The 27826-nt window shown below is 35.5% G+C and overlaps 2 protein-coding genes across 3 annotated transcripts in view; one reads left to right on the top strand and one right to left on the bottom strand.

Annotated features, from left to right (window-relative positions):
• Nucleotides 1-173: 173 nt before the first annotated feature.
• The window catches only part of LOC149911366 (CUB and sushi domain-containing protein 3), a 35871-nt gene continuing 8218 nt past the window's right edge, over nucleotides 174-27826 (bottom strand). The window contains exons 2-12 of one of the 2 annotated variants that reach the window (XM_090105717.1): nucleotides 24096-24284; nucleotides 15785-15997; nucleotides 13769-14201; nucleotides 10268-10476; nucleotides 9941-10117; nucleotides 9544-9723; nucleotides 8763-8939; nucleotides 7546-7871; nucleotides 6880-7058; nucleotides 5131-5323; nucleotides 3708-3872 (exon numbers count right to left, since the gene is read on the bottom strand). In XM_090105717.1, the coding sequence (XP_089961843.1) occupies nucleotides 3858-3872; nucleotides 5131-5323; nucleotides 6880-7058; nucleotides 7546-7871; nucleotides 8763-8939; nucleotides 9544-9723; nucleotides 9941-10117; nucleotides 10268-10476; nucleotides 13769-14201; nucleotides 15785-15997; nucleotides 24096-24284 (2291 nt within the window). In that variant the 3' untranslated portion in view covers nucleotides 3708-3857. Of the gene's footprint in view, nucleotides 3873-5130; nucleotides 5324-6879; nucleotides 7059-7545; nucleotides 7872-8762; nucleotides 8940-9543; nucleotides 9724-9940; nucleotides 10118-10267; nucleotides 10477-13768; nucleotides 14202-15784; nucleotides 15998-24095; nucleotides 24285-27826 lie in introns of both variants that reach the window. The other variant, XM_090105708.1, reaches the window with a different exon arrangement.
• On the top strand, nucleotides 24544-25338 carry LOC149911367 (uncharacterized). Its single transcript, XM_090119328.1, has 2 exons — nucleotides 24544-24801; nucleotides 25087-25338. Exons 1-2 carry the CDS (start codon nucleotides 24544-24546, stop codon nucleotides 25336-25338), a joined length of 510 nt encoding a protein of 169 aa, XP_089975454.1.

Genomic DNA, 27826 nt, shown 5'->3' with positions numbered 1-27826 from the left:
GGCCCGAGCTGTCCTGTCGCACTCTACAGGGGAGGCTTGAGGCATAGCGCGACAGCAATAGATAATAGGAAAACCTAATTTTGAATTCTCTCGCTCTTAATTTGAAAAAAGCAGCCTCTTTCTCTGCAAGATGTGTTGAAAACTTAATAAAATAAAAGGACAATAAAAATGCGTTTTCCATTATCACAAACTTTTATTTATAGTATTATGTGTACATCAAAACAACATTATCTAAACTAGGTATATTTTTCGATACTTACAACATCACGTCACAATATTTTTAATGATACGATCTATACGATATTTACATAGTTAAAATATATTATACTTAACATTAAATAACTCTGAAGGAAGAATTGCTTACTTAAATATTTTTATCCTACATTATTCACTTGCCTGTTTAATGGCACATACCTACTTATAAAAGAGAAGTTTCTAGTTTTATAATTGTACTTACTCGACTCATATCAAAAGTTTATTTGTACCATTCGCAGGATAAATATGGACAAATAAATACCCATTTCGAGACATTGTAACTATGTATATCGTTTGAAATAAAGAGAATTAGAAGTTATATTGGTAACATAAATATAATTTTATTTGGTCTCAATGAAATAATGTTTTATAGTACACATCAAATAACTTTCTATCAATGATACACTTCAATCTTATCTTTAAATCTTAACTAGTATGGGATTTTTCTATAGTCAGAAGGAAGAGGAAGTAACAGGTCGGATTGTGGCAACTGAGCTAAATATAGATATAGAAAAATCACGATCAAGACAAGATCAAGGCGATCATAGGAATTTAAATTTTAATTTATATCAATTGTCGACAGACTATGTTGTAGAGCGTCACTTAATTGTGTTGAAAACAATATGTCCAAAATACAATTAGTCATTTTATATCTAAAGTCTAAAATTATTCGTTTTAAATAAGTCTTTAATTATATACCTAATTACTTCGATCCGATTGTCGAATCAGTCTTTAATTACCTAATACGTATGATCTGTGAGCATTACCTATGTTTATTTACACGAATTTGAAACAGTTACATTAATTTTTGCAATAATTCGCGTTTAATATGGAATTATGATATATTCTAAAACATCGTTTTTCTATCAAAAGATTGTCAATTAAAGAAAATTATATTATTGAAGAGAGAGTAATAAGATCAGTGACGAATGAATGAATGAATTAAATGAATGCATGCAAGTAGGCTTCCCTATACACGGACGTACGCGGTCTCAGGAAAAGTAAAGTAAAATAGGGAAGAAGAAAGAAAAATGACAATTAGAAAGTTATTATTTATTGAAATTCTTTTCCCGAGTCTACCGTCATTTAAAGCAATACAGGTCGAAGCCTACTCTCAATACGCAATCAATCCGCACTGATCTTATTACCTCTCGCTCCGGGAGATACTTCTCGAGAGCGAGAAGCTCCGGCTATTACATGAAATTACAAATTATATACACATTATATGAAATCAAAAAATATTAATTAATCGAGCTAACTGAATGTATTCAAACGCCCTCGTCTTCCACAATGCATGCATGTCAAAAGCATCGAGCCCAGCTCGATCAACAAAAAATAAATATAAAACATTTTAGTCACGGGAGGATCCCTTGGTGTCTCATAGCAGTATTTTAAACAGTGCTCCGAATTGGTCACTAATTGGTCATAATTGGTCATAAGGTCCGACTAATTGGTCATTTATGCAGAAAATTTTTTAAATCAAAATTCATTTAATTGGTCACAATTTTTTTCTCTTATTTTTATTTTTTATTTTTTTTTAATTTTTTTTTCTTGTGTGGTGTCTCACAATGTTTGACATGCGCAAGGGCGTCTCCCCTTGACAATCAAAAAAGTTTTAATTCACTAATTGGTCATGATTGGTCATTAGGTCCGACTAATTGGTCATTTATGCAGAAAATTTTTCAAATCAAAATTCATTTAATTGGTCACAATTTTTTTTCTCTTATTTTTATTTTTTTTTAATTTTTTTTTTCTTGTGTGGTGTCTCACAATGTTTGACATGCGCAAGGGCGTCCCCCCTTGACGGGGATCAAAAAAGTTTTAAGTCACTAATTGGTCATGATAGGTCAGTATATTATAGATTTAAAAATTTCAAGGTCATAAATTTGGAACAAAAATATATTTAGCACCCCATTATTAACATTCAGAACTCAACTGGGACTAAATTAATTGGTCACTAATTGGTGATGATTGTAATATTTGTAATAATATTATATAATAATTATTGGTCAGCGTCATTAGCGGAGTTATTAACATAATAATAACATTCAAGGTCAACCAAATTTGGTTTGCGTCCTAAAATCAAAAACTTGTAATTTTAAAACTAAATTCTTATAGCTAACAAGAATTGAGAATGTGAATCAAATTTTTTAAGATTTGGTCAAGTAAACAAAAAAAATAAAAGGTTTAAAATTTCAAAGTAATAAATTTGTAACAAAAATATATTTAACAGCCCAATATTGAAATTTAGAGCTCCCCTGGGGCTTAATCAATTGTCATTGAAAGACAATTATATTAAATAGAGGTAATAAGCTCAGTGCCGAATGAATAAGCGCATGTAAGTAGGCTACCCTATACACAAAATGTCCTTACTGTACTATAATTCGGGCTCTTTTATGTCACCATATTGTAATCAATATGCGAGTCAAGATTCGGAATATACCGGACGGTTGGTCATACGCGGTCTCAGGAAAAGTAAAGAAAAAAGAGAAGAAAAAAGAGAAGAAGAAAAATGACAATTAGGAAGTTATTATTTATTGAAATTCTTTTCCCGAGTCTGCGGTCATTTAAAGCAATACAGGTCGAAGCCTACTCTCAATACGCAATCAATCCGCACTGATCTTATTACCTCTCGCTCCGGGAGATACTTCTCGAGAGCGAGAAGCTCCGGCTATTACATGAAATTACAAATTATATACACAGGGACACAAAAACAAATATAAAAGATTTAAAATTTGACCAATTGATTTAGCCCCAGAGGAGCTCTGAATTTCAATATTGGGCTGCTAAATATTTTTTTATTGCAAATTTATCTTTGAAATTTTAAACCTTTTATATTTTTGTGTACTTAACCAAATGTTAAAAACTTTTGTCAAATTTTTCAATTTTTCTTAGCTATAAGAATTTAGGTTTTAAATTGCAAATTTTTCATTTTGGGCCGCTAACCAAATTTGATTGACCTTGAATGTTATTTTTATGTTAATAACTCCGCTAATAACGTTGACCAATTATTATAATATTATCACAAATATTACAATCATGACCAATTAAATGAATTTTGATTGAGTTCTGTACGATAAAATAGGGTGCTAATTTTTTTTGATGACCTTGTAATTTTAAACTCATTAAAAATTTTCTGTGTAAATGACAAATTAGTCGGACCTACTTACCAATTATGGCCAATAAGTGACCAATTCGGAGCACTGTTTAAACCGTCAATTTTGTCATTTTGGGAGTCGTTTTGTAGATTAGTTACCAACTAGATGGAGCAGTTGCAGCGGTCGGAGATACGAGGGCTCGAGGGGAATCAGGCACGGTCAGTGCGTCAGTTATAGTTGAAGGGTATTCGGGAGCTGTGGCCGAACCGGTGGTGGTGGTGGTGACGACGAGAGAACTTGGGGATCGGATCTCGGCGTGCATCGACCACAATCTCAGAGCCGTCCTTTGGCGGTTCGGGTGGCCCATTCGATAACTCGTACAATTGTTCCCACGCGTGTTGGTAATGTTTGTTCAGCCCGTTCCGGCACTCGGACGATGAAGTGTCTAGCGACACTTCTGTGAAACCGTCGTGCGGGGACTCGTGTTGCTTGTACCTCTGGATTTCATTGTGTCGCCGGCTGTGGGGTAAACTACTTTTAGTTTTGTGTTGGCTCTTTCATGCGCCCTATAAACGTAGCCTCAAAGTATATACAAGTTATAAAATAAATATATTTTAAGTTTTATTAACAAGAGAAATGGGATGTGAAGAATATGAACATGAATTCAGATTTAAAAGTAACAGACAAAGAGTTAAGTTTTATTAATGCATTTAGGACCATACAATAATTGGGTTGTTTCTCAGAAATGATAAAAATTTAAGATGTAAAAGAATTTCGCTAGAAGATACCTAGTATGTACATATACAATGAAAAGAATCGTGAACAAAAAATCATAAAAACCATCTCTTTGAAAACAGGTACATAGTGCGCAAATGATTCGAGGTGCTCCATCAATCGTGGTCGGTGCTCTGTGCTTTAAGCTTGTGAACTAATAACTTGTTTGTTCCAATGATCCGAGAAGCTGTGCTGTGTGTCCGCTTTCAATCATTTTCTGTGTGAAAAATGATTATCGAATGCATGTTAATGAATGTATGCGTTGTGCTGTGTGCGATGAGGTGACACGGTGGCTACTCTTTCTACTTTTAATGGAGTTTGTATGAATGATTTGGATTTGTTTTTTATGATTATTTTCCCTTTATTAAAATGTGCTACCATCTATTCCGTTAATGAATACTTAGCACTAAAAAGTACGCTTAATGTGATTAAAACATATTAAAATTACATTTAATTAACATTTAATTATTTTAAAATGATGAGAGCCTTATATAAATCGAATGTGTTTCAAGAGCTGAGTCGAACTAAATACGTGCCGTTTATATTTATAGGATATTGGAATTAAAGTCGGTCAGGGCGTTTGGTCGCTAACAGAGTTCATCTTTCTAGGATATTGGAATTAGAGTGGGATAGGTTCGGTCAGGGCGTCTGGTCGCTGAGTACCCGCGGCCCCGGCTAACTGCACGGCTCGACGGAACACAGTGGGGTTTTAGTCGGTAACAATCCGACATAACCCTCGGCTCCTTCCCCGGGGGCCGTGGGTATCTTTGGAAGATTTCCCCACTATAAAAAAAGGGCGTCTGGTCGCTAACAAATATGTAATGACGAAAAGTGCTTATAAAAGAAGTCTAATTGAATAAATGTTTGAGTTTGAACAGAGAGAGGTTCACGATTCGAAAGTGCTTCTAAAAGAAGTCTAATTGAATAAATAAATGTTTGAGTTCGGCCACCGTGTCGCGGGTGGGTATGTGGGTGGTAGGGTGCGGTAAGTCGGTAGACGCACGAGCGGGTTGGAGAAGTGTCCGGCGCGCGTGTGGCGAGCTGCGCGGGAAAGCTCGCGGCGCCCCACCTGCTGGTCGGGGAAGGGCAGCGCGAGCAGCGTGCACCAGCGCGGCGCCAGCTCTGCCCGCTTGCCCCCGCGCTGCCCGACCTGCCCGAGCTGCCCGTGCCCGAGCTGCCCGAGCTGCCCGTGCCCGCTGTGCCAAGCTCGCTCCGTTATGCCGTGTGTGTGTTTAGACCCTACGTACGGGTACGGGCTAGCGACGTAATCGTGGCTATGTAACAATGTATTTGTAAACTTTTGGTTGATAAACCTTTTGTAAACTGAGGAGGACCCAATTTTCTGGAAATTGTGTGTATGAATAAATATATAATTTTTTTCAATGTAAGGTCTGTTGGTGGGTGTCTTGATCTTATCTGTATGTTGTGTTTATGACTCCGAGTCGGTGGAAATAGTTGTGTTGTAAGTTGTAACAATATTGGGTAATCTGATACTTTTGAATTTATTCGAATTTGGGAAGAAAATGTTTGCTGTGAATTAACACTTGTCTTGTGATCTTGTCTTGCAATTGGTATGTTAAATTAGGTTTTTCCAATAATTCTTAGTAACCTAATATTATAAATTGTATTTTAATAATGTCTGGATAATGTAAGCAATCACTAGACCTATTTAAGTATAATTAAAAAGTATGTATATGAACTGAAAATGAATCGAACACTTTTAATCTATGTCATCTCTCTTGGTAACCCTGTAGCTCAAGAACAAAGTACAGAGCACGGACACGATCGACATACAAACATAATTAAACATAATAACTACTATAAAATCCAAAAGCATACTAACTAAATGTTGATAAGCACAAAAAGTGATAAATGCAATGTTCTGGAAGCGTCATAGTTGATCAATTTACAATAATTATCGTCACTTAAAATATTATTTATCTTCAACAGACAAAATTCCCACTATATTTGGCATCATGGAACTCATAATCCATGACACCATGTAGGTGATCCAGAGATCGGATCAACAAAGACAGCTTCCTAAACACCAAAAAAAGTGTAATTGAATCATTGAGTTACTATGTACGTACTAGAGGACATCGCTATTACACTATTTGTAACACGAGTTAGAGTCAATCGTCTCAAACCATTTTTTTTTTGTTACAGTAATTGGTTTTAATTGATAAGTTTTGTGGTTTATTCATATTTTTAAATAAGATAAACAATATTAATTTGATACATTAATTGGTTTTAATTGACAAGTTTTGTGATTTATTCATATTTTTAAATAAGATAAACAATATTTATTTGATACATTAATTGGTTTTAATTTATAAGTAATAAGAGGCAGAACACCAAGTGTATCACTCACTAGCCGCCCCGAGCCCGCCGCGCTTGTCGCACAGATTTTGTGGTGTCCTCTCTATACGTAGTAATAATACCTCAATGAATTGAATAAAAAAAGACTGGTTGCACTCCGGGAGTGCCGGCAGAAGTGAAAACTTGATTATTAACGTTGAGCATGTTTGATATCCCGTCTTACGATTTTTCGATCAGGTCACGTGTCCTGACGCGAGTTTAAGATTTTATACCCATTACAGAAAGTGCTCAACGCCGCTAAAGAAGTTTTCACTTCGAAAAATGTTGTGTGGTTTTATGAAACCACGGTAAAAGTGAAACTGTTCGAACGGTTCCGAACACTGCCAAAAAGTTTGAGACGATGTAATAAAAGTATTCACTTCAATAAATGTACCTCTTGACAAGCATAACGATGGCTACAATGATAGCGATGAGGAACACAAGGGCCCCGAACGCCCCGAGCGCGACAACCGCGCCGATGTTGAGCCGCGGGCCGCGGGTCCCGTCCACAGGCGACGGGGCGTTCACGCGCGGCGTCTGTTCCGCCCTTATGTTGTTGCCTGACCCGTATATCTGCAATATGCATAAAATTTGAAATGGCCTAAAATATTTTTTTTTTCTCGAATACTTATTATCGTAATATCAATTCACGGCGTAAATTGTTTCGAAATAAAGGTTCTTTATCTTCATGTACGATTTTTCTTGTGCGTGTGTGTGCTTGTGCTTTTTTAAAGGACGTTTAAAATTTAAATCTAGCTTCGTGTAGACTAGCTTATGCATAGATAAACTATTTTGATAAATTTTCCCAGTTTAAAAAAAAAAAATCTAATAATACATACCGGCCATAAAAATAAACGATATTTAATAATTGAAGTGAAACTTCTTTATCGGGGTTGGACAAAAATTTAGTGTAACATTTTTGCGTTACGCCGTACGCGTGACATTTTTGCGTTACGCCGTACTCGTGACATTTTTAAGGTCATAAAGAAGTTTCACTTCTTACGTGTGTACTCTAGTACACGCATACATTTTTTTTTATTCGTATAATGACGCTAATTACTTGATTCTCCTGTGGCAGGCTAGCTACAATGATATGTGGTACATGACTCGTCGACGAATTCTCCGAATCGGCGCCCGTCACTTTTTTGAAGGGCATCCTCGTCGTGCGTTCTGTTGTCGTCGTCGTTATGTTCGGATTGACTGTTCTGGTCGTCGTCTGTTTCAGTCTGACGGTGTCTGGGTATGTCGTAGACGGTTTACGCCGTCTGGTCGGGAGAACCAGACGCGGTGTCGTCGTGATCGGCGCCGGAGTCGTCGTCGTCGTTGTAGTGCTTGTTGTAGTTGTGGATGTCGTCGTTGATGACGTTGTAGTCGAAATTTCTTCCACTGAAATGCAGAGAATTGGTATTCAATAATACTACGTAGTTAAAATATGATTATCAAATAAGTTATTTATTCAGAAAATGGTGAACACAAGACGGCACATTCTGAAATCTCTAGAAATATTTAATCATCTATTAATGCTTGAGACATAAATACTCATATAGTCTATACATAATAATATAATAAAATCGTAGGAAAGTCAAATCTGTACATTGAATATTTTTTTAAAAGAATGCTTGGGTCGTGATCTACTATCGATACCGAAGCCGAAAATACAGTTTTTAGAGTTTTTGTCACAAGCTATGTAGGATACATTACTCTCTGGACAGGTGGTAAGTGTATGTATCCTGTACATTAATCTCCGGCAGTACTCACGGTCACTCAAAAACATGAGGAGGCCTATAAAAAACATGAGGAGGCTTATACTGACCGGTTGGCTTGGTTGGTAGTGGCCCTGCCTTCCAAGCCAGAGGTTGTGGGTTCGATTCCCACCCGGGGCAAATATTTGTGTGATGAACATAGATGTTTGCTCTGTGTCTGGGTGTTAATTATCTATATAAGTATTTATTTAAAATTATATATGTATGTTTATCAGCCATCTGGTTTCCATAACACAAGCGAAAGCTTAGTATGGGATCAGATTGTGCCGTGTGTGAAAACTGTCCTGAAATATTTATTTATTTATTATTTTATTTATACCTGACTATGGGTGAATTAAGGGTTAGAGCTAGCGCGCACGAGCAACTTTGTCTCCGCAACTATTTTGTCTCTCCCACCTAGTATGAAAGTGCGCGCACGTAGCGACGCAACTCCCCATACAAATTGATGGGAGAGACAAAATAGTTGCGGAGACAAAGTTGCTCGTGCGCGCTAGGTCTTAAAAGAAGTACTCACAGTAACAATGCGGTGGCGGGCTGTCCCACAAGCCGGACGCAAGGCACGTGATAGCGGCTGCTCCACGCAGCTCGAAGCCGCGAGCGCACACGTACCGTACGATCGCACCGTACGTGGTGCCGTTCATAATTATCACCCGCCCGTTGGATATACTGGGCGGGTGTTCGCATTTGATCACTGGAATTAATTTATAAATAATAATTTCATAAATCAAAGAGGTAAGATAGTAGAAACTGTGTTGTTTATATAATCGTTTGAACTTTGAACGTTTCATATAGGGTGATAGCGTGATCTATACATAATTTAATAAAATAAAGAAAAATTGTACATTGATTAATACAATAAATACTGAAGCCAAAAATATAGTTTTTTGAATTTTTGTCTGTTTGTCAGTATGTATGTCCGGGCTTATCTCAAAAAGTACTGCATAAATTTACTTCAAATTTGGTACACATATCTTGATACCTAACGACATAGGATAGGTTTTATCCTGGAAATTCCACGGGAACTATGCGGATTTTTCTTTAACTACGTGGGCGAAGCCGCTGGCACTGGCGCTACAAACTGCGCAGTTGACGGCTGGAAGCGGTCGCGACGGATCGAGCAGTCCGTGTACGGCAGAGAATGAATGTCTATAGTTCACCACGCGGTCGCGGCTTCAAGCCGTCGGTCACAACTGCTTGAAGGGGTCCGCGTAAGGCCACGCACGCACTGCACGTGCGAGAGGTACGACACGGAGCCGTTGAGCAGCGTGTGATTGCGAGTGTGGGTGTACAGTTACCGTCGCATCTCGGCGGGGGCCCGTTCCAGCGCTCGTCGATGTCGCAGACCAGCCGCGACCGGCCGGCCATCTCGTAGCCGGCCTCGCACGCGTACTGCACGTGCGAGAGGTACGACACGGAGCCGTTGAGGAGTGTGTAGCTGCCGTGCGGGATTTCGGCGGGATAGCCGCAGTCTATACCTGTTTTCAGGGGGCAAGATATATGTAGTATTAAATATTATTATAGCAAGAGAGAACAGAATACATATCCTAGTGATTTTGGAATAGTTTCGATTTATGTGGAATTTTTTTTTTCTGATGGAATAACGATCTATGATATAATATAATGTTGAAATTCGTATTCAAATGTAATTGGGCCAAGTTGCATGTAGAATTTGACAAACAAATAAATACTAACGTTTGCACACAGGCGGGAACTCATCATAGAAGCCAGTTTCCAAGCAAGTCCGGACCGTGGGCCCGACGAGCAAGTGCCCATCGTCACAGGCGTACTCAACGCTCGCTCCCACTTCGAAATTCTCTGCCGTCATCGTTGAGTTCGGCGGCTGATCTGGTCTTCCGCACTCTTTGGGCTCTATGGACAATACATGGTTATGTAGACACGAAAACACTTAAAATCGCCATGTACGCGTAAATACATTAGCCATGCAGATTAAAAAAATCGCTTGCCTCCAAATTCGCCGCGCATAAAAATCGCAACGCTATCATACCAAAGTGGACTTACGATGTTGGCAGATATAGTTCATTTTCGCGTGGCAGTCGGTGTCGGCCCAGAGCCAGCCCTTGCTGCCGTCGAAGCGGGCGCAGCCCTCGGTCCCGCCGGGCGCGTTCCAGAACGAGATGGTGACGTCCTTGCCGTTCACCCACTTCCAGTTGCTCGGCTCTTGCGGGTCTCGCACCGCGCCCAGCCAGTACTGGCTGCTGCTGTCGCTCCTGTTGAACATCACCCCGTTATACACCTATCTGCATACACAGTGTATAGCATACAGTAGCGCAACGCGGACAACAAAATGTGAAATGAATTTGCACACCCAATCAATGGGTAGAATGTATTAGCCACATAATATTGTAATCAAAACATCTAAAATTTGTAACTACATTCTTGCAAATAAATATAATTTGAATTTGAATTTGAAATGCCACAATTCAATAATAATCAATGACATAGTAAAACAAGCGCGCGGCAGCCTCAATAGTGTCCCAACTCCCAAGCTGTGTGATGTGTCAAGATTAATATGTCTAAACGTCTTTGTTGAGCTACTGTATGTATTATTACACTATGCACCTATTTGCATACTACAACACAGTGTACAGCATACAGTAGTGCAACGCCGACAACAAATGTGAAATTAAATGACACAATTCAATAATAATCAATGACATAGTAAAACAAGCGCGCGGCAGCCTCAATAGTATCCCGAGCTCTGTGATGTGTCCCGATTGATATGTCTAAACGACTTTGTTGAGCTACTGTATTATTACTGTGTATTATTACACTGTGCTACTATACAATCGTACAGCTGTATATTCCTCGTGTGAATCGTATTATCATTTATGTAATGATTAGAACAAATGTTAAGGTTGAATTCTCAGTGATTTCGCAAAGCAAAACAATAGCCGTAATTCAATGTAAGTCCGAACACAATGCAATATGTCGATTCACTTGTTTGAGAATGCTTATTATAAAATTTGCTTAATAAAAAAAGTATCAATGTGCTTTTTTAAAAAATTGACAACGTAAAACAGTACACAACGTTAAAATAAGAATAAATAACGGCTTTGCGATATTCTGAAATAAAAAAACAATCCTTATAAATAAATCGTAAGCCAATATTCTTAAATACTAAGTAAACATATACAAAGAAATTGTAACATTAGATCAAAAGGCACAACTACGACAAAATAACAATTGTTCAATTCTTATAAACATTCGTATTATTAATAAGCTATAGATATGTTAAGAAATACCCAGAAATTAGCAGGTGTACCTCATAACTACTTCGTCGTCGTTAATTGAATTTGATTACAACAATTACATCGCTTGTCTACCAGAAATACTGGGAAAAGCTTTTATATAAGCACTTAATAGCTGTGTGCAATTATAAAAAATAGAAAGTTAGATGTGTACCTAGTAACAAAAATATTCAGTACCTACATAGATGTAAAAGATTTGCTCTATACAACTTTGAATCTAGCAATAATTAATCATATCATACTAGAAAACAAGCTGTCTGTGTGTCTATATGCGTAGATCTTTAAAATTACGCAATAAATTTTTATATTTTTTTCTAATAGATGGAGTGATTCAAGGAGAAGTCTTTATGATAATTTATAAGATTTAAGACAAAGCTGGCGAAGCCGCAGGCGGAAAGCTAATTTGTCTCTAGAGTATCTACAATATAAATGACGTTTACTTTTTATGGAAAGATCAGTTGGCATACGTTTTAGTACTACCCTATATATCTACTAATGAAGGCAATTTCACCCTGGTAAATAGACTTATATCTTGTCAATAGTTCTATAAATTACAATAAACTACACAGTCATGTTTGTAACAGCTATGTCTAACGGCGCACATTGAGTAACTGTGGTAGAAACCGAATTTACCCCAATCAACTTGCTGTTACGCGTAGCGGACCACAGATACTCTACTTTACTATACTTTCCAATAATTTGTCGTTATTATTGGCTATACAAGTATACAGGCTGTAATCGTAAAGTGTGCACTAAGTTTCCGTAACTTGTACAGCTATCAAATCTTTTGAATAATATTGAACGTACTATAGGATTTACCTAATAAGCAAAATGACCATAATTTTTGAAAATAAATGTTGAAACAAATTGAGTGTTTACACTCCTATACACAAAATTTTGCTGTACTTTCGACATGAAAAAAATTTAATATATCCCATTTATAGTAAGTGCGTTTATTTTTTTACCGCGAATAGCTGATTCATGTGCAATCACAGATGCGTAACTTAAAATTGATCAATTCCCTTTAAATTCGTTGTCTTTCAATGTTGAAATGGAAGCAAGGTTTGAACGACAAGTGAATATTGAATGCGACGTGTTGCAAATGTGTTGCAAATGGCTGCATCTTCCCATTTGCTCTCGCAATGCTTAAGGTGTCTCCACATTGCGTTGATACAGTAAAACGACAGTCAATTCCTGAATTGAGTAACTATTTCTTATGTAACTGTATGTATAATTGTATAGGACTGAATTCAGTTACATCGATGTACAGACTATGTTCGAAGTTATTTTGAGAAGTGTTCGAAAAGGGATCTTTTTTACCGTATAAGTTAATTAAGAGTTGATACTGGATGTTAATGATTATAATTAAATTGTAATATACTTCGATACTGCTCATATGCTCAATGAAAAGACTGAAAGAGCTTCACTAAATTGTTTAAGTATATGATAAAAGTACGAAAATAAAAATAACATTATTTTATGTTACAGGATATAGTAAATAATTATGTTTCCATGCACAATGCTTGATCGAAGATAAGAACTAAAAAACGATTTACTCTATAATGATATATTTATTAAATGTTTATCATCGATACTGGTTTACCTGCTCAGTCTTGGAATGTTTATAAATAATTCAAAGATAAATATAGATATTAAATGGAAATTAATACGTTGTCACATGATTAGATCATTATTTGATGATAATCTAAAGTATTAAATAACAAATGAATACGAAATGAAATTGATCGATTCATATTATGGTAATCAATCACTCAACCATTTCATGAATATTCAACACCATATGAAAATATATTCCGAAAAGTCAACCTCCTTTTTTCAAAGTCGGTTAAGTGCATCAACCCATCCAGTGTAAACAGGCCCTTACAAAAACTGTTACAAAAGCCTCCATCAATCACCATCACGCCATTACGCAAAGCTTAAAAGACATTCGCACAAGATCGAGTGTAAATAACATGGCGGCGTGAGGCATCAACCTCGCATCAGCCGAGTTATTTGAAACAGTATCAAATTCATTGCAATCGAATCGTAAAAAGACAATAAACGTGACCACATGAAAACACATACTATACAAGCAAAATACATATTACATCAAATAAAATATCGATTTTAAAAAACATGTTACAGTTTAAACCAGTTACGCATTTTACCTAGTTGGAGATACTTGTAACAATTAGTAACAACTAGTTCTAACTAGGCTTTACCTGTAACAAACATTTGAACATGAACTCACCGGTGTCGCCTCCAGAGCTCCCAACTGATGAACCCTTGTAACGCGGGGTTGCTCTCATCGACCAATGTCCCTCCCCTCGAGTGACAGAACGCAAGAGCATCTCGAAAGTTCGCCGGCTGCCGGTCGTAGAACACATAGCACTTCCCGTTATATGTCGCCGTGCTGCCGGGAGGCTGGTCTCTGAATTGCGGACATCTCTCTATGGGCAACGCTTGGTCTGTGTACACGAACGCCTCGCAAAGTGATAACTGGCTTGGCACTGTTGACTTTAAGTGCACACTCATGAACGCCCCCGGCATTGGAGGGTTGCAAGGCAAGAACAGCGGCTGTCCTTCGATAAGGAAACCCGTGAAGCGGTTGCATATCGGATTCGTTCCTAGGTCCGGTCTATTGTTGCCGACGCGCACTTCTACTACAGCAGGTTTGTTTACTCCTGGAAAGTGAAATGTTATATAAGCTAAACTTTAGAAATACGCGATATTGCGGTCTTTACCCGTAACTATAAACTCGCTGCAAAGTGTGCGAAATGACAGCATAATAATATAATATAATGAATAAATCGCGTTTAAAATCCGTTAAAGTCCTTAATTTATACATTGGTCGCTTAAAATTGAACACAAAAGTTAAAAGTTATCTGTTAAAATAGTAATATTCAAAAGGGGGTAATGCCTATGTTATAGGCAATCAATACAAAACCTAGACAATCAATATAAATAGATACGTTCGTGTGTTATAATCTTATCACAGATTATTTAAGAAAGTGTTGTGTTTTGTACATTACTGTTCTTTGACCTCTAGATATAACAATAAAAAACAGCATAAAAGTAAAAACTTATTCAACAACTTTTGCAAACAGACTGTTCTAAGTGAAAGTTAATATGTCATCATTTAATTTCTATAAACTTTAGGCTTAAAGTTTGCAGACGTTTAAATAATTGAATATTCAAAATCTACTACTACTAATAACTTTTCATCTATTTTTGAAATTCAATCAATGCATCGTATAATATATAACTAGTATATTATATTATGGGAGTACGGTGTGAGAGCGGCGCGTTTTTGCAACGCTCGACACGACTCGTTACGGCCCGCGTTTGTTTGATTGTCTCAAACTTTCATCCCAAGGTTTCATTTGTAGTCACTGAGGCTGAACCGCTCCGTTTATAGTTCTATTATAAAATTATGGGGATCTCACATTCAATTACCATGGAAAGTTGGAAACGTTATGATAGTATTTATGAATTGTAAACGTACTGCATTATTTACAAGCGATAGTGTTCAACTGTTGTGTAATAGATCAGACATTTGATAGCTAATCAAAATTTATAAATTATTTACTGAATTATAAAAAAATATATTTTTACAAAGTAAAATTTGACTTGAGATAACAGCCAATTATAGACGTGACCCCTGAACCGAATCCTCAATCATATTTTAGCTAGTTATCTTCTAACTACGAAACGGTAGGAAAATTAATAACAAAGAAATGAGCGACCGCTCCACTGCGTAAATAGGTAAGCTCGATGGTTGATCTTGATACGAGCATGTTCAGTGAATTAAGCGTTATCTATGCAGTATACAGTGATTCCCGTAGACATGAGGAAATACTGATATCGTGAATTATATAATCGCGTAAATGATTGTTCAGTTTCACTCATAATCGATTCTAGTTTACGCACTTTATTGATTATTATTGACCTATAAATAGCTAGCTTTTATGACAATCGACATCGACAATTGACACTTTACTCAATGATTTCAAACAACAGTCTCCGATCGGCTACACTTATGATACACCTGTATATCTACTATTTAAATTTAATATATAAAATATATATCACAATGTATACTATAAAAATGCAAAAAATTCTAATTTCAGAGAGCAATAATTCATAAACAACCTTGAATGTTAATATAACATTCAAATTAATCATATCACAAAACTTCATCATGAAAAACAGTCAATAAGAACACGTGACCAATTCTAACGAAAAGAACTGGCCAAAATCCACTCACCACAGCAAGGCTTGCCGAAATCCAATCGCACCAGCTGAACCATATATGGCTCCAGGAGATTCACGTACCACCAGGGCTCGATCTCTTTCTTCGTGAGGGTGCAAGTGTCCGCGCTGAAGGCCCCTGAGGTGCTGCCGTCTAAAGCCTTTTGGGGCACGCCCGCGTCATCGGTGGAAACCTGCATTGGAGCCTTGCCTGCCGCTACGTTGAGAACTGCAAATGTATGCATGGTTAGAACGAGCTGCAAATATATTATTGCTAGTCTGTTTGGAAGTACTCGAAATCACCTAAATGTTTACGCCGCTGGATATGTATGTTGTATGTTTAATCGTATTGTATTTTTTACTTTACCTTATTATAGTTATAAAGAACAACTTTTATAGGTACCTAATTGTTATGTTGGATGAGATAGTAATTATTTACATGCAACAAAATTTCAACATTCATCAGTAATTTGTAATCTGCTGCACATGAAATACATATCGCAGCATTGAGGTATTACATGTAACTCAATTTATCGCAGTAAGAAATAACACAGTCCCTGCGTAATAAATTGGATACCAGAATATTATTTCGTGGTTAGGTTTTGTGGTCATGTACGTGAACCCCTAGTTTGCGCCAACCACAAGGATCAAACAAATTTCATTACTAACACATCACCGTTTATAAATACGTGATAACTTTACACTCGGTATCTTATTAAAATATAACAAAAATTATAAAAGGTATTAACAAACAAACTGTTATAAGATGAAAACACTTGTTATCATTATCAGTTATTACTTAATTTACAGTATTTTTTTTAAACCCGTACCTACGTAATCAACGAGATACTTGCGAACTTAGCTTGCGAATAACACGCAAATGTGTATGTCGCGTCAATCGCTACGTTGTTCGCTACCCTCAACATTTTGATAATTTTGTTCTATCGCGATAAATCAATACCTAATTGAATTAAATTTTTACATTTGTTTATAACATAAACATAGCTTTGAATTTAAAACCTAATGAAGACATAGGTAAATAAATAACAAATAATTAAATGCAATATAATGGATTGTAATTTAATTTTAAAGAGGCTTAATTCAACCCAAAGGCTTTTTTACAATACGACACTTGTAATTAAGTTATTAAAAAAATAAAGAGTCTTATAGGTACTATCATTTCGTCAATGTAATGTGTGATATTTCAGGAGTAGGTAATGCTAACTTACGGAAATTGAAACAGCAAATCGGATCTTCACGGTACGATATTCGCGGTCGAGGTAATCGTACAATTTATGATGCTCTAAGTGAAATATTATATCGTCTCAATTATCGTGACGGTCGTTCCGCACTACATACGGACACGACACGACGAGACGTTGCGACTTTTTGTGAAACACAAAGTTCGCATTGTCACATCCTCACTGTGTTATTTTTAATGATTTGTGTGGAGATTTCGTTAGTGTTCTGATTTTATATTTACCTAACGTATTAAGTTTTTCTAGAAAAAAATAGTATTATTAACTATTTTGGTTTAATATCAGTGAAAAAATAATTTGGAAAATCCAAAAGTGCACGCCTCATAATTTTTTTTTAATAAATATTTATTAATTATTATTTTTGTTTATTTAATAACAATTAAACCACATCGAATCAGACCCTGAAAAATGAAAGGGTTCTATTCCTGAGCATACTCAAGCGCAAGAGAAAAAAAAAAGACTCGATTAGTAAAGTATTTCGGTCGCTATCGTGTTAACAAGAAAAAGGATCCGCACATACAGACACACGGACGTCCAAGACAGAACTTTTTTAAACTGTTTTTTAACTAGTTTAAATAACAAAAATGACATCAAAAATATCATGAACGTTAAAAATAGTGTTTTTTCTTAATATGTGTGTGTATGTATTATCTTACAAGTGCAATGTATGATACATAAAGACATTTTAAGTTTGAAAAATCAGATGTTTTGCGCGAAGTGACAGTAGTACCCACCTCAACGCTTCGCTTATGAGGCGTGCAATAGATTGTAACACAATAAATATCCTTATACAGTGAAACTTGGTTAAGTGGGACCTGGATAAGTGAGAAACCTCCATAACTGGAACTCATGCTGAGGTCCCAACACTTTGGCACTGAATTACCTCTGTTAGTGGGACGAGGTAAACCTCTATATCTGGGATTTGTTCTTTCGATTTATCATCATAGTTACCTCTATAAATGAGACAGCGAGTAAATTTTATATGCATAAACCTCTATAACTGAGATAACATTGTTTGTTTACTCATTCTTATTCTACCCACAAATTCCACACGTAATTCCAAGTACGTTAGTACAAATTTTGAGCTTCAATTACCTTCAGTTTTAGTTTCACTTTACTATCATACAGATTTTTATTTGAAAAATGTCAAATTATTATTGGAACCCTCTGTAAATGAGACAGATATTTATTTATACCTGTATATCTGAGACACTGGGTAAGTGGAATACCTCTATAAGTGAAACGAAATTGCAGGTCCCTTGATGTCTCACTTAACCAGGTTTCACTGTATTAAACAATCAAATAAGGTTAACGTTTAAACAAATTGTTATAAGCCAATTTTTTTTTACTCAACATTTTCAGGTCAGGATTCGTTTTGCAAGTTTTGTTACAGTTAAAGCTAGTACATATTAACAAAATATAATTAGGTTTTCTTTATTGACACTTTTATTTATCATCCGTACGTGATATTTACCAACTCGCTCCTATGTGGCGGATTTAGCCTAAATTGTATACTTAGTAAAATAATAATATGGTGCATGATGATGAATGCAAAGACCTTTCCCAATATCCGAACAATAACCTCAACGCATTTTCAAACAAACATTGACACAGCCGGTATTTATATGCAGTGCGCATAATATAGGGTCCATAAAATTTTCGACCAATCATAACCACGTCGAGTATTGATCAAATACCTGCTAGGGCAACGCGAAGTACCAGGCAATCATAAAACGTAAGATATAAGTAGTTCGACGCAGTCTATTTCTAAGGCACGCGCATGTCCCGTTAGACCGCTGACCGTGACATCTAAATTTGCATGCAATTATCGACTATTACTATCTGCTGCATCGCTGGTTGTGACGTATAATAATCCCTATAACTGGTACAAGCCGTAGTGAATTAGATAAATATTATTTGACCTGAAATGAATATTTAAAGGGCCTCGTGGTCACACAGCCTATTTTTAAAGAAAGCATAATTGTACAAAAAATATCTTTAAATTATTTTGAGAATTTTTTGGATATCAGTACCTAATTATTTGTTAAGGTCTATTAATCTGAACATTTTCATAACGTCGATTAAATATAATATAATCAAAATTGTCTTTAACGTATTCTTTGCATTTACTTACTATGGTAGTTCATTTTTATTTTATTTCTAAATACGTATTTTCCCTATCTATATGCACTGACAATTTAAAACATGCTATTAAAATTAACGAATGAATCTCTTCTAATTAATTTTGAAGTATTTTTATTGCTCGTATTGAAGATAAATGTTGTCGAAAGCCTTATATCGAGAATGAAAGTGTAAGCAGCGGACCGGAACACATTGTGAAAAAATAAAAATACAAAAACTCAGGTGCATGGCCACTACTTTTCAATTGCGTTATATCTGCATCACTAAAATATGTGCACAAAATCAAATTACGTATTAACGTTATTAATATCTTCACTACATAGTATAAAACAAAGTCGCTTTCCCTGTCCCTATGTCCCTATGTCCCTTTGTACGCTTAAATCTTTGAAACTACGCAATGGATTTTGATGCGGTTTTTTTTAATAGATAGAGTGATTCAAGAGGAAGGTTTATATGTATAATAAGATCCATTAAGTAGTGGAGAAGTACTGTTATTTTTGAGGTTTCTAATGTGATGTCGTAAAAAATTACATTTATTCCGCTTACATTGCAAACGCAGGCTGAACCCTACGAGTTTTATCAAAATAATGTACTAAGTATTATACACATTGAAAAGGTCTACAGAAAAGTCCGCGATGGTATATGTCTATCTCTTATGGATAACCCACAATAACTTTTTTTTGTCATTTACTTTTTACGACAAATAATGGCTAATTTTCGAAGCGATTTTAACCAATACAGCATTAATCCTTAACCAATTAAATACCATGGATACATTGTTCATTTAATATAGATCTATATGGCCCTTTACACCGTATGATTTAAGTGAATATTTTCGAAGATATTACAGATTTAAAAATTGCGGGACGTAGCGTTTGCGGCCGCCCGGCTATGTAGGTACATATTTTATACCCGGGCCGTGCGATGCCGGAGCGGGCCGCTATATTTTTATACCTATACAACGTTCACAATTTTTCTGTAGTGTATTTAGTATCAGCATTGCACCCGTGCGAAGCCGGGGCGGGTCGCTAGTTATATATAAAAATGAATCGCAAAATGTGTTGGTAAGCGCATAACTCGAGAACGGCTGAACCGATTCCGATAATTCTTTTTTTATTATATTCCTTGAAGTACGAGGATGGTTCTTACGCAGAGAAAACGTAAATATGTACCACGGGCGAAGCCGGGGCGGACTGCTAGTTTACTATAATTATTAATATCTCAAAAAGGTGAATTTTGGAGGGAAAACTGACAGTGAATTTTTTTTATCGTTAGTATTTAGTCTGTGGTTAGTATATAACTGGCGATACAAGTACATTGAAATTGTATTGAAATATAAGCATGTGAAATTATAATTAAGTCATTTCGGACAGATTATAAAAATTGAATAAGTACATAAAAAAGTTTTAGGATGAGTAAAAAGTAAAAAATAAACAGAAATCACGATTGTATAAAATCTCCAATAACAAGAACTAGGTCATAAATATAGCTGTTAACTTGTATGTTAAATGAAATGTTAGTTATTTACCGCTAGAAGACACGGTTCAATCTTGTGTAGATTTAATCCAACATGAAATAGCTTGACTCGATAATAGTAATTCAAGTAATAAAACTTTAGTGTTAGTTTTCATTCCTAGAAATAATCTAACCATTTAATTAAAGTCAATTATGAAAATGATATATGCCTTATCATTTTATACGTACTGTTTACAGTACATAATGGGTAGGTAATAAATTGAAATGGTAAAAAAACAGGTATTTAAACTTTAAGGCAGTGCTCATTGCGCATCGTAATAAACAAAAATTGATCGTGCGTACGCGCCTTCTTTTTAGGGCTGGCTCATTGTAGATGTAGCTTATATGATAGGAATATGTAGTTTATTGAGCTTAATAGATATAATCGCGTTATAAATAAGTAATAAAGATTTTCTAGATCAATTTGCACATCAATTCAAATTAATCTAGAAAAGCGAAAGACCGCTGCGCTAGGACGATAATTACATTATATTTACTTTCTTAATAAATCCTAGATTTTTTTAAGTGAAACTTCTTTAGGCGCATTGAGAGTAAAATTTCAAGGTCGCGTCATGGCAATAATATAATCATTAATATCGTCACGTCGTGGAGTAAGGGTAAGGTTTGTTATGTTTGAATTTTGCCAAAGAAGTTTCACTTCTGTGCTTGGCACAGACGTTCTTTTTTTAATTCATGATTTGCCAGCGAACATGAGATTTTTTTTTAAATATAAATTGCGTATATTATATGGGTGATACAAAAACAAGGTGTTAGCAGCCCTGAAGGTAACGGCTCGTAAAAGTGTGCCAGTGGCAACGCGTAACGGTGACGTTCAACTCGTCTTGCCGCCGTGTCATCGACACTCGATCGGGCTGATTTACATCTCGCTAAGGAATGTTTCTATTTTTGTATACTATGCCTAGGGCTGCCACTTCAGAAAAAGTGGGACGACATTTTATACACAAAAAAGGCCAAAATAAAATCACCTAAGTAATAAAAATTAATTTGTTAAGCTTATGCATGCGTTAATAATTATTGTACGTGAAATTGAAAATTTTCTGTGAGCACATCATTTAAAATAAGAATCTTAAGCACAGATCTATAATTTATAAACAATACATAATCACAAAACTTAATTATTTCTCACAGACAAAATTTACATATCTCTGGTATTACCACTTTTTATGAATCGAATTTTTAACGGCCTCGAAACACCTGTACACAATGAATTGTTCCATAATCGACTTCTTAGCATATCATAATGTTTACTTGTACAATAGTGAGCTGTTGGATTCTAAGCTTTATTGTCAAGGCTAGAAGATAACAATTATTTTAACCGGATAAAATAATAGGCTTAGAAACAATTTATATCCGAAACGCGTTTTACTGCTAAAGTAATAGTAACCCAGAGACCTTATAATGTTTGCAATGAAACCAGCGCTTCTTGTGGTTTAAAGTGAGTATGCTAAATAGAGAGAAGCTGTCATTCAAGATATCTTGTGTTTATTGCAGGAGGTTTAGAGATTGGAGATAAAATACTTGTAATAATGTTATTTATAATATGACGTTTCATTTTGTGATGATTAATGGTAATCTTGGGATAGATTGGGGAGCTTTTCTATGCCACCGACATTTTACGCATATTAATCTGATGTGATTTGGGATGTTTGTAAAAAATTTCTTCCAATGGTGTTTTTATATCAAGACCCGACACATGTTAATGATGTGTAGGATATATTTACCTACTTAGTGCAATTAAATTATTATATTACCGTATATATACATTTAAAAATCCATAAAGTCAATTAAAATCTTGGTTTACTAAATAGTAACTACGTAACTAAAACTTGCTAACTTTTTTCTTAAATAACGAAGAAATAGAGTACCTATTAAGTACATTCTATATTTGTATGTTCTAGGTAAGTTCTAATTTCTACAAAACAGAATTATTAGATATCGTTATTCGTGACGTCATAAACCGTCAACCAAAACGAACTCGATCCTTACAGATCATCCATTTTATCCCTATTATATAAGGTAATAATGCTACGATTAGACATGGGTAGGTAATGCGTGTAATAGTACAAAAGTAACATCACTTTGACACGTAATGCAACATCACGCATTACGCATCAGTTACAAACATCACTCGCATCACTCACTTTTTTTTATTTTGTTTTACATTTGCTTGCGTTCATTATAATTATTAACAAACAACATAAAGTACGTGGCCAAGTTTGAAGGAAAATCAACTACATTTTTTAAATATTTACTTAAATTGTAATTTTACGATATGTAATAACTAATAAGTATTGCAGTTATTATTGCTATTTTTCAATATGATCTGTAATACTTCACATATCACCATTAATATAATATAAACCTCAGATATAAACATTATAATATTATTAATGTCATCATTTCATTAAAAATCGATCGGGTAATGTGTGATGTTACGGAGTAATATCACTTCCGTGGAAGAGATGCGTGATGTTGCATTACTATTTGACGTACTGTTTTGCGCATGTCTAGCTACGATCTGTGTCAGTATATCAAAGCCACCTGTACCAAACACCTGACGCATCTACACACGCGCGATCGTACCGTTAGTTCGCTAACCAGTGATAAGCGAATGCCTATCATTTATTCCTGATGATTGTACTTTTTATTAGCAATCATTGATGTATTGTTGACTGCGTTGTTTGTTTTTTTTATATGATTTTGAAAAAGCAAAATTTATTTTTATTTCAATTAATCAAATCTATAGAATATATTATCTTGTTTTTAAATAGGGACATAAAAATACGTAAAACAAAAACTACCTAACATTTTCAATTTTTATTTTTATTTTTACATTTAAATTGCAATACTGGCAACAAACGAAAAATATGAATATTTAAAATTGAAACATTATGCACATGAGCGAGATGAACTTGAACTCTTAAGGCTGTCACAGTCGAAGCAACTTTCCGCGGGAGAGAGTCGTGGGAGTGAATGACAATGACTCTTCCGCTTTTTCGACTCCATTCACGGCTCATGTGAAGTAATTTCTCGACGAAGAAAGTAAAAGTGGGTCAGTAGAAGCGTTTTCGTGCGGAAATACGGCGCATAACATTATGGATTTTCTCGTAATACCTACTGATGACTAAAATTTTTTTCACATCTGTTGCTTTGTACGATAATGCTATATTTTGTCGTTGCTACATTCTCGAAAAGTCGCAAGAAATATAGTGAGACCAATTCTCAAAAATATCACATTTAGAGATCGAAAAAAGGTCATTCTAAATGATACTATAACAAACCGCTTTCCCCGTGAGTCTAGCATAAGATTTTATTGTTAAATGTATGATATTATCTAACGCCCGACGTGCATATATACCATAATACATAATTAATGAATCATAAACATACCACAAAAGGGGATTCCTTCGGGCGTCCAGCGTCCGTGATCATTGCAGATGCGTCTCGATGGGCCAAGCAGCTCGAAGCCTCTGTCACAGGTGTAGGTAACCACGGTGCCCTCGGTGTGCACCTCCTCCGAGAACGACACGGAGCAGTGCGCCGGCACTCCGGGGAAGCCACATGATGATACGGCGTACACTGGAATTAAAAATCATTTATTAGTCTACTAGTCTCACAAATGTTAGTCATAACGATATCCCATCTATATACATCGTTAAAATATTAAGCTAATTAAAAATAAATAATAATATATTTCATAGTCAATTCAGCAGACTCCTGTACCTGTGCCTGTGGCATTCTGTCATCTATGACCATTGACAATACGAAAAAAAATGCTTCAAGCCTTAGCTTCAAGCAAACTTAACATTGAAATCAATGTCATATTTTTTAAAACACAATGATAGGAAATGAATCGCACAATGTAGCTTTGATGGACAACACGCAGTATGGGGAAGAGGCGAGAGGTCCTCTACTGGCGTTGAGATTGATCACATTGATGATCATGGTGTCTTTGCTGACGCTACACTTGAGGTCGTTGAAGGTGTTCCGGTGGGAGCTGTCGGTGTCTGGAGGTCTGTTGGTCACGTACTGTATAGCTGCCTTGGGACTAGCCTTGTGTGCGGGCGCCGCTCGCTGCGGGGGCAGTGCGTTGCAGGTAGATATTTGACGATCTAATGTGATTTTCATACCATACTATTTAGTATATGACAGAATACAAGTTATTTTCATATAATAATTATGCGTGTGTTTGATATTTTTGTTCACGATTTAATGTAATTTTCTAAACATATTAATGTAATTGTAATGGTAAAAGCCATTGTATGGTAATTGGTAGGAGATACAATAATTAAGAAGATAATATGAAAAATAGCAATGCTTTTGCTATTTCTTCAAACACTTTACGGTTGACATTTTCGCACAAATCGGCTATCATTTTCAGACCTATTTGTGTGGCGTGGGGTCTGCATTGATGGCGATCAACGCAGCGGTGTTATGGCAACGGTGGCGCTACGCTGGCGAGTTGACGCGAGTCGTGGCCGAGTTCCTCGTTGCCTTGGGAGTACCACTGCGACGACAGATTCTCACTAAAGTGATCCTTAGTTCAGCTGTTTCCTTTACGCTCTTACTGGATCTAGCGATTGTACCGTTTTTAATCAAATATCGAAATATGAATCAGACTAAACATGGCTAACGAATATACTCGACACAAATATATTTTTCTAATTTTTTTTTCAATTTCCACTACTTCACTATGCACTCTTTTTTATCAAGTGGAGTAGCGAGCAAAAGTTACAATTTTTAAACCAACTTAACGAACTGATTGTTATCATAAATATTTAATACAGTTATTAAATGTTATCTACCTATACATCTTACCGGCTGTTTCTGCTGAGCCCCACATTGGACTCGTTTAACCCACCTCAAGTGACTAATGACGAACCGAAAAGGCAAGTGATTCAGATGAAAGTCGTGACAAAGAAAGGCATTGCATGACGAATTATTTAACGCGTCATCAGCGTTCAGATTTCCGTGAAACCTCTCAAATTCGAAAAGATCAAAAATATACCGTGGTGATTGAAATTAGCGAAAGCGCGAACAGTGGTAATGACTTGCTCCGGGTTTTATAGCTTCGGCGTCTCTTAACAAGCGTTCAGATTTTATTTATTCCTATTAAATCCTGATCTAATTACTCGGTTTGATTATTGCGATGCCGGTATGCTGTAACTAAGCGGAAGTTATCAATGTTCAATATAGCGCTAGTGTTTTCTTTGGGTGTATGTATTAATTTTAAATTATACTGGGACTGAGTGAAAATATAAATGAGTTAAAAACATTTACGCCGACAAAATCACTGACAATTTCCTATTTAAATCATAATTTACAACGATTCATACCAATACAATACAAGCGAAATGATCTATTGAAAATACATAAACAGTTCTCGAAATGCTATTTGCTTATTTCTCACCTCAATATACATATAGTGACAAAAGCTAGAACAATAAAGCTTAGTCACTTGGAAGCCGAGCTTTACAAGCTCCGGTCAGATGTTAGTGAAAGTTGACCCAATGCATGACTAAACAACATTGCTACAATGGGAATACCCGTTGGTAGTCTTCATTCTAGTATATTTATTGACCTAAGGGTGAAAATGCTAGACTCATGATAAGGAAATATTTGTAATAGATACTGTAACTTGTAAGTTTTTGAAGATTATTAATTAAGCGGTAGAAAATTAAAAATGTATGTGTTGTGAATATAATTACAAAATATTTGAACAAATCTTTGACGAATATAACTTTGTCAATAAGGACTGTGTGAAATTAAAGAAACATCAGTCTTGCCTTTTAATCAATAAACACTATAAATGTTAATTACAATACTATAACCTTGTGTCGATTAAGAACATCCTGACTGTCAGTGATATGAAGTCGAAAGAAATGCAATAATGAGCGCTTATCTGTCACTAGAACGCAATTACTTAGACCAAGAAAGCGTGGTGACCCGCACGGCGCGCCTGCTAAGAGCGGATTCAATTCAGACTATCTTACTAATAACTGCGAAACTGTGTGAAAATTTGTTACTTGCCTTCATCTACGCTTTGTATAGCACAAAAGCTAAATATATGTACGTAATAGAAGACATGGTGCAGGCTATGAAATGTGTTACCTTTATAGTTTGGTAATGATAGATAGGTATTTATCAATAGTAATTATTCAAAAATAAAATAGATAATCGCATGATAAATTATAAAGACAATCATGCAGCGTTTCCACAATGATGAGTTTAGCTTTAAAATAAACATACCACACAATAACAATTTACCCCTCTGTAAATGCCGTCTAAAAGGATTTTGTTTGAACTGCGTATCGGTCGTTCACCTCTTTTTGTTATCAACGTAAAAATCTTGAGCGGTAAGAATTGAGTATACCAAGATAATAATATTATGTAGCTATTAGTGCTTTTTATACGGCCCTGCAGATAATCAAATTATTTTTAATTATCTGCAGGGCTGCTATAAACAATTATTTTGAAATAAAATAAAAAAATAAATAATCTATGAACATTTTATAGAATCTACACTGAATATCACATCTACTGGTTTCTATTGCTCATCATAGCTACAAATAGTTGGATTTCTCTCCGTTACACTGTTACCACAAACTGTGTCACATACAATGTTAGTAAACGATTTCAGGCACCTGTTATCGCCGCAGTACAATGACCCACTATTTTTTAATTTAAATTTTTCACCTCGAGGTAGAAAGCTACGAACTTTAGCATTAAGCCTTTATTAATTGTGTGTCAGATCAATTTTATCTTGTTTTGTGATCATCGAAAAGATTAATGTACCTACATTGAAAATGGACAGTTTTGTTTGGCGCATTGAATAAATTAAAATATATACGTGGGTGTTGTCGATTCTTGATTAAACATTATTATCATCGGGACGCGATGTTAGAAACACGTTTAGAGTGATAATTATTATGTTCCGTTAACAGAGTTGTTTTCGCATAGTTTTGGCAGAAGTTATCAGAAATTCCGTTGCTTACTGCGATACTGCTAACATTTTAATATAAATGAATGCCTATAAGTTGTAAATATGTAAATCGATTAAATTAACCTTATAAAAAGCATAGATAAAGTACTAATCTTTAATGTTTCATTGAATTATTAAA

Source organism: Colias eurytheme, chromosome 1, assembly GCF_061535395.1.
Source record: "Colias eurytheme isolate Ceu_HAF_F1 chromosome 1, ilColEury1 Martin Lab GWU primary, whole genome shotgun sequence".
In the NCBI taxonomy this organism is placed as follows: Eukaryota; Metazoa; Arthropoda; class Insecta; order Lepidoptera; family Pieridae; genus Colias; species Colias eurytheme.
Note: the sequence above shows the minus strand (reverse complement) of the source record. Positions and strands in the feature narration are given on the sequence as shown.